This window comes from Sus scrofa, chromosome 6 (genome assembly GCF_000003025.6).
Source record: "Sus scrofa isolate TJ Tabasco breed Duroc chromosome 6, Sscrofa11.1, whole genome shotgun sequence".
In the NCBI taxonomy this organism is placed as follows: domain Eukaryota; kingdom Metazoa; phylum Chordata; class Mammalia; order Artiodactyla; family Suidae; genus Sus; species Sus scrofa.
The window spans coordinates 60686454-60701526 of NC_010448.4; the positions used below are offsets into that span (position 1 = coordinate 60686454).

At 39.0% G+C, this 15073-nt stretch overlaps 1 protein-coding gene across 12 annotated transcripts in view; it reads right to left on the bottom strand.

The window, feature by feature from the left end:
- Window positions 320-15073, bottom strand: part of ZNF583 (zinc finger protein 583) — a 34523-nt gene continuing 19769 nt past the window's right edge. For 6 of the 12 annotated variants that reach the window (XM_013998841.2, XM_013998832.2, XM_013998831.2 and 3 more), the window contains 3 exons: window positions 9319-9445; window positions 8935-9033; window positions 778-2469 (listed from right to left, as the gene is read on the bottom strand). In XM_013998841.2, coding sequence (XP_013854295.1) covers window positions 992-2469; window positions 8935-9033; window positions 9319-9352 — 1611 coding nt within the window. In that variant the 5' untranslated portion in view covers window positions 9353-9445 and the 3' untranslated portion in view covers window positions 778-991. Of the gene's footprint in view, window positions 2470-8934; window positions 9034-9318; window positions 9473-15073 lie in introns of those variants that run through there. The other 6 variants (XM_021095099.1, XM_021095094.1, XM_021095097.1 and 3 more) reach the window with 2 other exon arrangements.

Below are 15073 nucleotides of genomic sequence, written 5' to 3' on the forward strand. Positions count from 1 at the left end.
ATTTTATTTTCTATTCTTTGGTTATTGACTATATAAAGTTCTCTTTTAGAAAATATCTATATTGCTTTTGTTTAAATGATGACTACATCTCAGTAAGTTTTACTTACTACAAGTGATTTTTAAAACCTGGCTTCTTAAAACTGTTGAATAGATAATGAAGTTAGTTTTTCTTATCAACAAAATCAGTTCTCTGTATGTTTATGCTGAAACTGAAGGCAGCATCTTAATCATCATGGACTCTGACATCAGCTCTATTACATCTTATCATCCACCTTCAAAACAATGGCTACTGTTCCTAGTTAAAAATCTTTACAGTATCTTGAGTCTTGAGGTGTTGTTTTTATTTATCAATCATTGCTGAGATGATCAGGTCTTATCTGTATACATAGTATCTTTTTATCTATTACCTTAATGTTTATTGAATGATTATGCTAGGCACTCTGCTGGGCAAATTACATGCATTATCTCACTTAATCCTCTTGTTAACTTCTGAGGTAGTACCATTATTATTCCCGTAACATAAATAAGAAGATTGAGCCTAGAAATGACAGAATGTCTGTCCAAAACTAGAGGTCTAGAAAATGGAAGAGTAAGAATTGAAAACCAGACCTATTTGATGCTGGCTGTGAGTTCTTGATTTCTTGGTTAAGTATCTAAAGAATGAGATGGATAGTGACATGAGATGGGACTTTGAAACATAGACTGGAATGAGGTATTGGCAATGAGAAGGTGTCTTTTAGGCTACTTTGAGAAATATGTGCCTTGACCTAAGAACTATGGGATGCTAATGAAAAGTTTTAATGAGGGAGAAGTGATATGATCAAACTTTTAAATACAAGTTTGACTGCAATATGGACAACGAGCAGGAAATGGTAACTACAGGGAGACCAATTAGAAAGCTCTTTCCATAGTCCATGTCAAATAGATTTCTGTGTGTTGGACAAACATAATAGAATGGAAGCGTATTAAAGGAGTTAGAGTCAAGGCCTGTTTAGGAGATCAAACCTATAGGTCTTGGCAACTGACTGGACATAGAGGGTGAGGGAGAGGAAAGAGTCAAGAATGACTCCATTGTATGTATTCGCTCATGATGAGCAAGGTGGGCTCTCTGCCTAAAAGATTTCCTGCAATCTTTACATTCATAGGGTCTCTCTCCAGTATGAATTCTTTGATGTAGAGTAAGGGATCCACTGTAACTGAAGGCTTTTCCACAAATGTTACATTCATAAGGTTTCTCTCCAGTATGAATTCGCTGATGTTGTGCAAGGCCCGCATTCTGGCTAAATGTTTTCCTACATTCCTTACACATGTAAGGTTTCTCTCCAGTATGACTCCTCTGATGTTGTGCAAGTGATGAACTGTTGCTGAAGGCCTTCCCGCATTCAATACATTCATAGGGTTTCTCTCCAGTATGAACCCTCTGGTGTTGATCCAGGTAAGCAATCTGGCTGAAGGCTTTCCGACATACTTTACATTCGTAAGGTTTCTCTCCAGTATGAACTCTCTGATGTTGAGCAAGGTGTGCGTACTGGCTGAAGGTTTTCCGACATTCCTTACATTCGTAGGGTCTCTCTCCAGTATGAATTCTCTGATGTACAATCAGGTATCCACGATGGCTAAAGGCTTTCCCACAGACACTGCATACGTAAGGTTTCTCTCCGGTGTGAATTCTCTGATGCTGAGCAAGAAACGAACCATTACTAAAGGCCTTTCCACATTCAATACATTCAAAAGGTCTCTCTCCGGTATGAACTCGCTGGTGTTGAGTCAGGTGTGCAATCTGGCTGAAGGCTTTTTTACATTCTTTACACTGATAAGGTTTTTCTCCAGTATGAACTCTCTGATGTTGAGCAAGGTGGGCATTCTGGCTGAAGGCTTTCCGACACTCTTTACATTCATAGGGTTTCTCTCCGGTATGTATTCTCTTATGCTGAGCTAGGTTTGCACTCTGGCTGAAGGTTTTCCCACATTCAACACATGCATAGGGTTTCTCTCCAGTATGAATTCTCTGATGAAGAGTAAGAGATGAGGTCTGGTTGAAAACTTTCTCACATTCATTACATTTCAAAAGTTTCTTTTCTACATAAACTTTCTTACGTTTCATTTCAGCAGGTTTTTTCTGGTACCTTCTCTTTTGTGGCTCATGTTTATGTATTCTTTCTTTGGTAGGAAAACTCTGCTTTATGTCAAAGATTGCACCCTGATGGAAAGTCTGCCAAGATTTAGTATATTCATTACTTTGCTCTACATTGAGGATTTCTTTATGAGTGATCATCAGTTGACCAGGATGCACCTCCTGACTTCTCAACTGGTTCTTACACCAATCCTCACTTGTACAGTTTTCTCTCAAACTGGAGCAGTCAAGGTTATAACTAAGATGGCTTCTTGCCATTATCACTACTTTGGATGATTCTTCATATGTAACTTGCTTTGATGAAAATTCATTGTTTTTAGATGCATATTCCCAATCTAAAAGATATCAAGAAAACAAATGTGTTTTGTAATTATGCATTAGAAAACTTATAAAAGAAAAATTGGTAAATGACATACACAAATTCAAGGATTTAACAGCTGTTAAACACAGTCTAATAATATACGAAAGAGAACTTTGTGAAATGTATTAATAAATGAATTAATTGGAGTTCCCATCATGGCTCAGGGGTAACAAACCTGCATCCTAGTATGGGTGTATCTGTTAGGATGCAGGTTTGATCCCTGGCCTGGCTTAGTGGGTTAAGGATCTGGCATTGCTGTGAGCTGTGGTATAGTTTCCAGATGTGGCTCAGACCTGTTGTTGCATAGGCCAACAGCTGCAGCTCCAATTCGACCTCTAGCCTGGAAACTTCCATATGCTGCAGGTGCAGCTCTAAAAAGACAAAAAAAAAAAAAATCATGCATAACTATCTATATGAACAGTCTCCAAATACCATTCCTCTCTTGCCTCATGTTTCCTGCATACCAGCTAAGTTCGTTATCTTTTAAAAACCAATTTCATGTCAATATGACTAAAAAAAACCTCTGTAAGATCCCCAGACCCCAAAACATAGCAGATTCCATTAACTGTCATAGGTGTACAGAAAACTATGTGGTTAAACTTTTGCAACCTGAAAAGGATCTTCCTGAATATCATTTTCTATATGATACGTTCCAACCAAGTGTAAATTTTCAGTTGATCACAAAGCTAAGAAGCCTTTATATACAAGTCATTTTCTATCAAATTGCTTGATTTTATTAACCTGCCACAGGTGTTAAAACCTGTGGGTTAATCTGTTTTACCTTTTCTATTCCCAAATCGAATCACCTGTTATTCTGTTCAAGACTTTCGAATGGTCTCTCACCTTATTTATAGTAAAATCAAAATTTCTACTATGATTTACAAAACCAGTGTAGCACATAAAGACACATGTAGAACTTATACAAAATTGGCTATGTAAAATTATAGTAAATCGAATCCAGGAAAATATGAACGTGTAATCACAAGTGCAAAGTTACTTGGGCAGCAGATACAGCTCTTCTTAGTTATGAACGAACCCCTTGAACATTGTCAGTGACGGTAATCACACTATTACCAAAGGGCAGCCACTTTATTACAGTTACTTGACAATCCCTTACTTGAAGGAAATGAAGGAAAACATTTGGGAAACAGAAGGAAATATAATTGTTGAAGAGCAGTTTGTCCAAAATATCAGATGTGATAGTTATTGTTCTTCTATCTAATGATTTTTGGAGTGGTTGAATCATGTGATTGCAAAGGCTGGTTATACTAAAAGTTGGTATTGTAATCATGTTAGTCTTATATCAAATTTCTTCCAATATGCGATAAAAAGTGCAAAGTTAAGTTTAATATGTGAAAATCGTTGTAATTCTAGAAAATCATATCATGTCAATAGATAAGAAAGTATTTTACTAGGATTTCCTATTGTGGCTCAGCAGAAATGAACCCGACTAGTATCCATGAGGACACAGTTTGGATCCCTGGCCTCACTCAGTGGGTTAAGGATCCGGCATTGCCATGAGCTGTGGAAGAGGCCTCAGATGCAGCTCAGATCCAGTGTAGGATAGATAGATATGGAGATCAAGAGAACATAAGAGTTCAGAATTTAACACATGCATATATGGTCAACTGATTGTCAGCAAAGGTACCAACAAGACAATATAATGGGGAAGGGAAGGTCGTTCTAACAAAGGGTACTGGAGCCACTGTATATCCAGGGGAAAAAAATGAACTTCAAACTTTACCTCACCCAAGACACAAAGATTAATGGATCATATTCCAAAATGTTAAAGCCAAAACTATAAAATTCCTAGGAGAAAAATACTGACTGAATAAACTCTCTGTGACCTGAGGGTAGCAAGAATTTCCTGAATGTGACACAAAAAGGACAAAGACAATAATTTAGACTTCACAAATACTGAAAGCTTTTTTGATGTTCAAAAGACAGCAATAGAAAAATAAAAACACAAGCCACAACTGGTACATGTATCTTGATACACATAAATGACAAAGGACTTGTATTATAGGCTGTATAGGCATACCTCAGAGATACAACAGGTTCACTTCCAGGCCATCCCAATAAAGTAAATATTGCAATAAAGTGAGTCACGTGAATTTTTTGGTTTCTCGGTGCATATAAAAGTTATGTTTACACTATACTGTAGTCTACTTAAGCGTGCAAGAGCATTAAATCTTAAAAAATCAGTGTACGTAACAATTAAAAAGCACTTACTGTTTAAAAATACTAAGCATCAACAGACAATGCAGGAATTCCAAAAAACTTCAATTTGCAAAAAGGTGCAATAACGTGGAACACAACAGAATGAGGCATACTTGTATAAAGAACTCTTAACAATTCAATAAGAAAGACAACCTAATGAAGCAAAAGATTTGAACAGACACTTCAAAAAAAGATACACGAATGGCCAAAAAGCCATGAAAAGATGCTCAACATTATTACTTATCAGAGAAATGCACACTAAAACTACACTGAGAAACCACAACACAATCATCAGAATGAATAAAATAAAAAATACTCACTAAAATATGGTAAGGATGTAGAGCAACTGGAAGTCTTCCACATCACTGGTGGGAATGAAAATGGTACAAGCTCTCTGGAAAACTGTTTGGCAATTTCTTAAAAAGTTAAAACATATTCCTATCATACAATTCAGTTTTTCCACTTTTCGATATTTACCAAAGAGAAAAACATGTGTCCAAACCAAGACTGCTTAATGTAGCCCCAAATGGCAAACAACCCAAATGTGCTCGAGCAGGTGAACGGAAAAAACAAAGTGTGGACCATCTATACCAAAGACGGCTACTTGGCAACAAAAGGAATAAAGCACTCATACGCGCAGCACTGTGGGGAATTTTTAAGTAATTTTCATGATGAAACAAGCCAGACAACAGGAAGATTCCATTTAGTTTACAAGCAGACTGATCTACAACGAGACAGATCAGATTCGTGTTTAAAGCCAGGAGTGGACAAGGATGGACTGCAGAGAGGCACAAGCTATCTTACGGGGTGATGATTTCATGGATGTACACAACTGTCCAAACTCAGCATATTGTTTATATGAATGCAATTTACTCTGTAATTAAAGTCATTAAGAAAAAAGATGACAGGTGGAAACAAGCATTAAGACAGACTTTAGTGGGATTTCCCACTGTCCCTCAGCAGAAAGAAACCTGACTAGTAATCATGAGGATGCATGCTCAATCCCTGGCCTCACTCGGTGGGTTAAGGATCCAGCATTACTGCACGCTGCAGCGCAGGTTGCAGACACGTTTTGGATTCCATGTTGCTGTGGTTGTGGCGTCGGCCAGCAGCTGCAGCTCCAATTCAACCCCTAGCCCCGGAACATCCATATGCCGCCAAGTGCAGCCCTTCTAAAAAGTAAAAAAACAGGGAGTTCCCGTCGTGGCTCAGCAGTTAACGAACCTGACTGGCATCCATGAGGACGCAGGTTTGATCCCTAGCCTTGCTGAGTGGATTAAGGATCCAGCATTGCCCTGAGCTGTGGTGTAGGTTGCAGACGTGGCTTGGATCCTGAGTGGCTGTGGCTCTGGCAGCTACAGCTATGACTGGACCCTTAGCCTGGGAACCTCCATATGCCACAGGTGTGGCCCAAAAAAAGAGAGAAAGAAAAAATAATTTTAAAAAAAGTAAAAAAACGAAAAAACTTGAGTAACATAACAAAACTCATGATATGCAGCAAACACTTTACACTGAAAAGAGAGACTATACCTTGGAACATACAGAACAGATACAAAAACTAACTGTACATTAGGCCACACAAAATCCTCAAATGTTAGAAAGTAGAATTAGTTCTAATTGCTATCCTGATCAAATATGACACTTTGATCAAAATACAGTAAAAGCAGAAAACTTTCTTTTAACCAACACTTGTATAAAAGAGAAAATTTAAAATAGATTGTCTAGGAAATGCAAATCAAAAAACACTAAGGGAATTCCTGCTCACCTCCTAGAGTAATGACAATAAAATAAAAATAAACAAATGGGACCTAATCAAACTTAAAAGTTTTTGCACAGCAAAAGAAACCCTAAACAAAACCAAAGGACAACCCACAGAATGGGAGCAAATATTTGCAAATGAAGCAACTGACAAGGGATTAAGCTCTAAAATATATAAACACCTGTAGCTCAATACCAAAGAAACAATAAAAAAATGGGCAGAAGATCAATTCTCCAATGAAGACCTACAGATGGCCAAAAAACATGAAAAAATGTTCAATGTCACTAACAGAGAAATGCAAATCCAAACCACTATGAGGGGAGTTCCCATTGTGGCTCAGCAGAAATGAATCTGACTAGTATACATGCGGATGCAGGTTCTATCTCTGGCCTCAGGGAGTTAAGGATCTGGTGTTGCTGTGAGCTGTGGTGCAGGCAGGCAGCCACAGTTCCAATTCAACCCCTAGCCTGGGAACCTCCATGTGCCACGGGCCCAGCCCTAAAAAAGATGAAAACAAACAAAACTACTATGAGGTACCACCTTACACCAGATGGCCATTTTCAAAAGGTGTACAAGCAATAAATGCTGGAGAGGGTATGGAGAAAAGGGAGCCCACTTACTCTGTACATGGGAATGTAAACTGGTGCAATGCCATGTAAAATAGTATGGAGACTCCTCAAAAAGCTAAAAACAGAATTACCATGGCGATCTAGCAACCCCACTCCTGGGCATCTATCCAGAGAAAACCAAGACTTGAAAAGATACATGTATTCCAGCATCACTGCAGCACTATATAGAATAGCTAAGACCTGGAAGCAACCTAAATGTCCAATGACAAAGGAGTGGATAAAGACAATGTGGTATATACTACACACAATGGAATATTAGCCATAAAGAGGAATGAAATAATGGCATTTGCAGCAACATGGGTGGGCTAAGAAATTATCATGCTAAGTGAAGTTAGATACAGGTATCATATGCTATCACTTATATGTGGATTCCAAAAAAAAAGGGTACAATGAACTTATTTTGCACAACAGAAGCTGGAGTTCCCATTGTGACTGAGTGGTATCGGTGACTAGTATCCATGAGGACACAGGTTCAATCCCTGGCCTGTTCAGTGGGTTAAGGATCCAGCACTGCTGTGAGCTGTGGTGTAGGTCACAGATGCAGCTTAGATCTGGTGTTGCTGTGGCTGTGGCACAGACCAGTGGCTACAGCTCCAATTCAACCCTGGCCTGGGAACCTCCATGTGCTGCGGATGTGGCCCTAAAGGACAAAAAAAAAAAAAAAAAAAAAACACAGAAACTGACTCACAGACTTGGAAAACCTTATGGTTACCAAAGGAGACAGGTTTGAGGGAAAGGATGGGCTGGGGGTTTGGGGTAGAAATGTAATTAGGTTGTTATGATGGTTGTACAACTATAAATATAATAAAGTTCATTGAAAATAAATAAAAATAGATTAATGAAGAGCAACCTAACAAATATTTTTTAAAAGAACACCTATACCAAATAAGAAATTAAAATTTTGAATTACTACAGATATAAAAGAAAAAAGAATTGTAAGATTATTATGCTCAGATTCGTAGAAATAAATCTGTAACCTAAATGAAAAGGATAACCATCTAGAAAAATGAAAATTTATATAATTTAACTCATGGAAGAAACCAGAGCAAGACCATTTGCCAGAGAGGACGCTGAGAAAGTTGCCAAAGGTCCATTTCCCCACAAAGGCCCCAGTACCAGGGTTTGTTTCTCAAACCCTAAGACGAGTAACCTCATTCCTTAACACCAGCATCTCTAAATCAGACTTTTTCTCTGAGCTCCCATCTCCCTCCAATGGTATGTTGCATTTACTCACTAGGAAATCTCCCCATTTCAAATTCATCATCTTTTCCTCTGCCAAGCTATTCTTTACTCTGACTAGTTTCTATTAAATGCTATCACCCTCCAGTGAAACCAAGACTTGAAAATACAATTGGAAAATGCTTTTTCCTTTAATGATTTGTATACCTCTGAATAGTCCTAAAAACTGAGCAGAATGATTTTCTCAAAGTAGAAACCCAGTGAGCCTTGGTAAAAGATTAAGTGAATCAATCAATCAATCCTTGAATCTCAAAGGAATAAGTGAAAAAAAAAATAGGCATTGCTGTGTCTGGATTTTTACAAACAGTATGGAGCAATCTGTGTAAAACTAAAAAGCAAGGACAAGGAGATACCATGACGCCTGGATCAGAGAACAGGAAAAGGTTCTCAGAGAAGAGAGTAATTTGTGAGAGAATATATACAAGGAGACACGGCTGAAGCACTCATGCTCGTGACACGTCTTTCTTCCCAGGCCTTAAGCCTTTAAGAAGAGCTACCCAGGAACCATCAGTTAGGAGCTGGAATCTTTTACGGACCACTGAGCTCTTCCTTGCCATGGCCTCTAACTCCCTATTTCTCTTCTCTCACTCACCAGGACATGCGCGTCTCGTCCCCTCCTTCTTCATCATCCAGGGCTCTTTTCCTTGTTCCAATAATGAGATCACATCTGGCTTAGAAGCTGAAACTCCTGCTTACAAGAAATAAAAGGAGAATTAGCCAGGCCCATAAATCAAATCAAGTTCCTTGGTCATCAGGAGGGCAGGGGCATCCCAGAAGGAAGCAGAGGAGGAGGTGAAGTATCCTGGGCGATGGGCAAGATGAAGGTGCATCAACAGTCTAATGAAACTGCCAGTGCTCCAAAACTCAACTTACTTGAGGGAGTAGACAGAAAAACTTAGAAATCCAGTGCTTCCCAACCATGACCTCGGAGAGCAGCCCTGTGTGCCCATTCTGAATCACAGGGAGACCTGCTTACCCAGTGACACCAGGCTCCTGTAGTTCTCCAGCATCACCTTCCTGTACAAATGCCTCTGAGCAGGGCTCAGCCATTCCCACTCCTCCTGAGAGAAATCCACAGCCACATCCCCAAAGGTCACCAAATCCTGAAATGACATAAACGTATTGTCTGCAACTAGTGTTCTTACCCTCGCAGATGCATAGTTTGAGGACTTAAACTTTCTATACTTCTGGAGAGAAATTTTGCTTATAGCGAAATTTTCTGTCCATATCTTGGGTTCTGAGCAATGCCTGATAAGTAATTGCTAGATGACTTATCATGTTTAGTTTTAATATTCTATCAAGGAAGATGTACATATCAGAGAGTCTCTACTGATGGAGAAAAGATACACACTAAAATGGGCAATTAACAGAATACCATAAACAATCAAGTGTGAAATGATACATTATTCACACAAAATGCCACAGCATTTCTCAATACAGAAAATTAGGATAGACTGAGGCAGTGAAAAAAAGTCTCCAAGAAGGAGGCAGAAACCTAAGTTACCCCTTATAAGATATACATGGTCTAAACCAGCACTGTTCCAACTTCTACAACGGCAATGGTCAATGTTCCAGCTTATCAATAGAGTGTGTGTATGTGAATATATATTTGATGCTTATAATATTGGTCTTCTAAAATAAATACATATGTAATAAACACAAGTTTTATGGTGACTCTGCAAAAATATAACTTAAACAAATGTATGCTATTACAGAGAATAATCAGGGATGCCAAAGTTTATCTAACAGCTCTTTACAACACCGTAAGTCTCAAAGACAGCTGGTAACTTATCATGCTACCTCAGAAACAAGACAATAGTAATTTTAAGCACTATTAATTAAGTACTGAACACTTCAAATGTGATAATGAGGTGCATCAAAAAATAACTAGCTCTCACTAGAGGAATATGCCCCACTGTGCATATTTAATGGGCAAGAGTTTTTTTAAATGTTAAAACACAGCACTCACACACCACTGTATGTTGAATTAAGGATCTTTATAACATGGAATAAGACCTAGTCCATTCCTTTTTTCGCTTTTTAGGGCCACACCCACAGCATATGGAAGTTCCCAAGCCAAGGGTTAAATTGAAGCTAAGCTCTCAGCCTATACCGCAGCCACAGCAATGTGAGATCAGAACCACATCTGCGACCTACACCACAGCTCAGGGCAACCCCAGATCCTCAACCCACTGAGCGAGGCCAGGGATCAAACCCACAACGTCACTGTTCCTAGTCAGATTCGTTTCCCCTGCGCCACGACAGGAACTCTGCTAAACCTACTCTGAAGCGAACTGATATGCAGATGACCTCAATACATGCCCGAACAGGTAAAGAGACTTATTAAAAACTGAAATACTGCCACACTGGTTGGTAAACAGCTATTGCACTGTGCCCTGGGAGTGACTATCCTCTATCTCCCCACAATCCAGCAACCGAAGGGAAACGCCCCGCACACTGTCAGTTTCCAGGATCTCAGCGGGTGTGAGTTCTGGTATGTGCCCTGGCCTTCGTGGTTGTCAAGTATGAACATCGTTCCTGTTCTTAACACGCCTCTCTGCAGAGTAACACCTGACGTGAGTATGCACATAGAGCGCCAATGACAGAAGGAAGACGAAAAGACTACATAATGAGTAATGAATACATATCCTAGAATGGCCATTAAATGAATAATATTAATTGATAAGATAATAGGGAAAAATACCTGATTTATCTAAAAGAAGGCAAAAAAGGAGAAGTAAAAGAACAGATAAAATAAATCATAACATGGTATACCTAAACACAAATATATCAATAATTACATTAAATGAAAACACACTAAACACTATTTTCAAAAAAAAAACCAAGATGTGCAAAAACCAACCAACCTTTTAAGGAGACAAAGGGGGTTGTGGGAGGCCTAAGAGATTGGCAGGGAAAAAAAAAAAAAACTTTCTTTTGCTTTTTAGGGCCACACCTGTGGCATATGGAAGTTCCAAGGCTAGGGGTCAAACTGGAGCTGCAGCTGCTGGCCTACACCACAGCCACCGCCACATGGGATCCAAGCTTCTCCTGTGACCTACACCACAGCTCATGGCAATGCCAGATCCTTAACCCACTGAGCGAGGCCAGGGATTGAACCTGCATCCTCATGGTTCCTAGTCGGGTTCGTTACTGCTGAGCCACAACAGGAACTCCAAAAAACCCTCTTTTTAAGAGGCATACTTTATTTTTATTTTGTTTTATTTGCTTTTTAGGGCTGCACTGTGGCATATGCAAGTTCCCAGGCTGGGGGTTGAATTGGAGCCACAGCTGCTGGCCTCTGGTCTTTTTTGGTCTTTTCTAGGGCTGTAACCTCAGCATATGGCAGTCCCCAAGCTAGGGGTCTAATTAGAGCCGTAGCCTCTGGCCTATATCACAGCCACAGCAACATGGGATCCGAGCCGAGTTTGTGACCTACACCACAGCTTATGGCAATGCCGGATCCTTAACCCACTGAGCGAGGCCAGGGATCAAACCCGCAACCTCATGGTTTTCTTAGTTGGATTCGTTAACCACTGAGCCACGATGGGAACTCCATACTTGAAATACAATCGTTAGAGGCAGGGGTTCTCAAAAAAGTATGCATTAAAATCACTGTGGGACTCAGTGTTGTTTCCTGGGCCTCACCATAAGAGCCTGTGATTCAGGAGGTGTGAGGTGGCATTCTAAAAACCATCTCGGCTGATGGGTTCTGTCTCTATAGCACCTACCCTCTGCTTTCTCCTTCCGTTACCAATTCAGTGGCCACAGAGAAGAGGTAGCTGCCTCTTGCCTCCCTGATCTCACTCAAAGATGAGGAATTCATTCCTTTGTTGATTCATATACTAACTTTACAAGTACTTAATGAATGCTTACTACCTAAAATGTTCTAAGAGTTGGGAATACAAAACTGAACTGAATATAGTTCTTCCTCTTGTGGAGTTAATATTTTAACACAAGAGGAAAACATAAACTCCTGGGCATATATCCAGACAAAATTCTAGTTTGAAAAGATACATGCACCCCAATGCTCACAGCACTATTTACATTAGCCAAAACATGGAAACACCCTCAATGTCCACAGACATATGAATGGATAAAGAACATGTGGTTTATACACACACACACGCACACACACACACACACACACACACACACACACACACAGAGGAATATCAGCCATCAAAAAGAATGAAATAATGCCATTTGCAGCGATACAGCTGGGCCTAGAGATTATCATACTAACCAAAGTAAGTTAGAAAGAGAAAGACACCACATGTATCACTCACATGTGGAATCTAAAATATGATACAAATGAACATATCTATGAAACAAAAACAGACTCACAGATACAGAGAATACATTTGGGAAGGATTGAGAGTTTGGGATTAGCAGATACAAACCATTATATATAGGATAGACAAACAACACAGAGCACAGGGAACTATAAATAGAGTAATACAGATTAATTGTAGCACAGGGAACTATATTAAATATCCTGTGATAAATCATAATGGAAAAGAATATGAAAAAAGGATATATCATGTGTATGTATACATATATATATATATATATATGTATAGCTCAATCTGCTGTACAGAAGAAATGAACAGTTTAAATCTACTATACTTCAATAAAGTTAAAAAATTCTTAAAGATGAAAGAAAAAAACATAAGGTCATATAACGTCAAGTGGTCTATAATGTCAAGTAGTAGAGATCACATCTTGGGCCACAAATCAAGCCTCAGTAAATTTAAGAAAACAAATTATATTATGAAGTATCTTTTCCACCAAAATGCTGTAAGACAAGAAATCAACTCCAAGAAAAAAAAAGCAAAAATCACAAATATCTGAAGGCTAAAAAATATGCTACTAGAAAACAAAGTGGTCACTGAAGAAATTAAAGAGGAAATTAAAAAATACCTAGAGAGAAATGACAACGAAAACCTTATGATCCAAAACTTATAGGATGCTGCAAAAGCAGTTATAAGGGGGAAGGTGACAGCAACACAGTCTTACCTCAGGAACCAAGAAAAATCTCAAACAACCTAACCTTATACCTAAAAACAGCTAGAGAAAGAACTAACAAAATCCAAAATTAGTGGAAGTAAAGAAATCATAAAAATCAACATCAGAAATAAATAAGGCGTAGACAATAGAAAAGGTCAATAAAACCAAAAGTTATTTCTTCGAAAAGATCAATAAAATTGATAAACCTTTGGTCAGACTCATCAAGAAAAAAGGGAGCAGGCCAAATCAATAAAATCAGAAATGAAAAAAGAAAAGTTACAAATGACACCACCGAAATACAAAGGATCTTAAGAGACCACTACAAATTACTATTTTCCAATAAAACAGACAATCTAGAAGAAATGGACACTTACAGAAGTACAACCTTCCAAGACTGAACCAGGAAGAAACAGAAAATATGAATAGACCAATCACAAGTACTGAAATTGAAACTGTGATTTAAAATTTCCAAAAAATAAAAAGTCCAGACCAGATAGCTTCACAAGTGAACTCTATCAAGCACTTACAAAAGAGTTAACACCAATTCTTCTGAAACTCTTCCAAAAAACTGCAGAGGAAGGAACATTCCCAAGCTCATTCTATGAGGGCACATCACCCTGATACCAAAACCAGACAAAGATACCACAAAAAAAGAAATTTAGGAGTTCCCGTTGTTGCTCAGTGGTAATGAACCCAACTAGTGTCCATGAGGATGCAGGTTCAATCCCTGGTCCCCCTCAGTGGGTTAAGGATTCAACATTGCCATGAGCTGTGGTATAGGTCACAGACACAGCTCTGATCCTGCCTTGCTGTGGCTACAGTGTAGGTCGACAGCTGCAAACTACGATTCAACCTCTAGCACAGGAACTTCCACATGTGGCAGGTGTGGCCCTAAAAAGACAAAAAAAAAAAAAAAAAAAAAAAGGAAATTTATAGGCCAATATCACTGATGAACAGAGACATGAAAATCCTCAGCAAAATATTAGCAAACCAAATCCAAAAATATATTAAAAGGATCATACACCATGATCAAGTGGCATTTATCCCAGGGATGCAGTGATTCTCAATATCTGCAAATCAATCAATGTGATGTATAGAACATATTAACAAACCGAAGAATAAAAACCGTATGATCATCTCCATACATGCAGAAAAAGCTTTTGACAAAACTCAACACCAATTTTGATAAAAATGCTCCAAAAATGGAGTTCCCATTGTGGCGCAGTGGTTAACGAATCCGACTAGGAGCCATGAGGTTGCGGGTTCGATTCCTGCCCTTGCTCAGTAGGTTAACGATCCAGCGTTGCTGTGAGCTGTGGTGTGGGTCGCAGATGCGGCTCGGATCCCGAGTTGCTGAGGCTCTGGTGTAGGCCGGCAGCTACAGCTCTGATTGGACCCCTGGCCTGGGAACCTCCATATGCCACGGGAGCGGCCCAAGAAATGGCAAAAAGACAAAAAAACAAACAAAAAAAAAAGCTCCAGAAAGTGGGCATAGAGAGAACCTATCTCAACTTAATAAAAGCCATATATGACAAACCCACAGTTAACATCGTTCTCAACAGCAGAAAACTGAAAGCATTTCCTTTAAGATCGGTAACAAGAAAAGGATGTCAACTCTCATCACTTTTATTCAACATTGTTTTGGAAGCATTAGCTGGAAATCTGAGAAGAAAATGAAATAACAGGAGTCCAAGTTAGAAAAGAAGAAGTGAAAGTGTCAC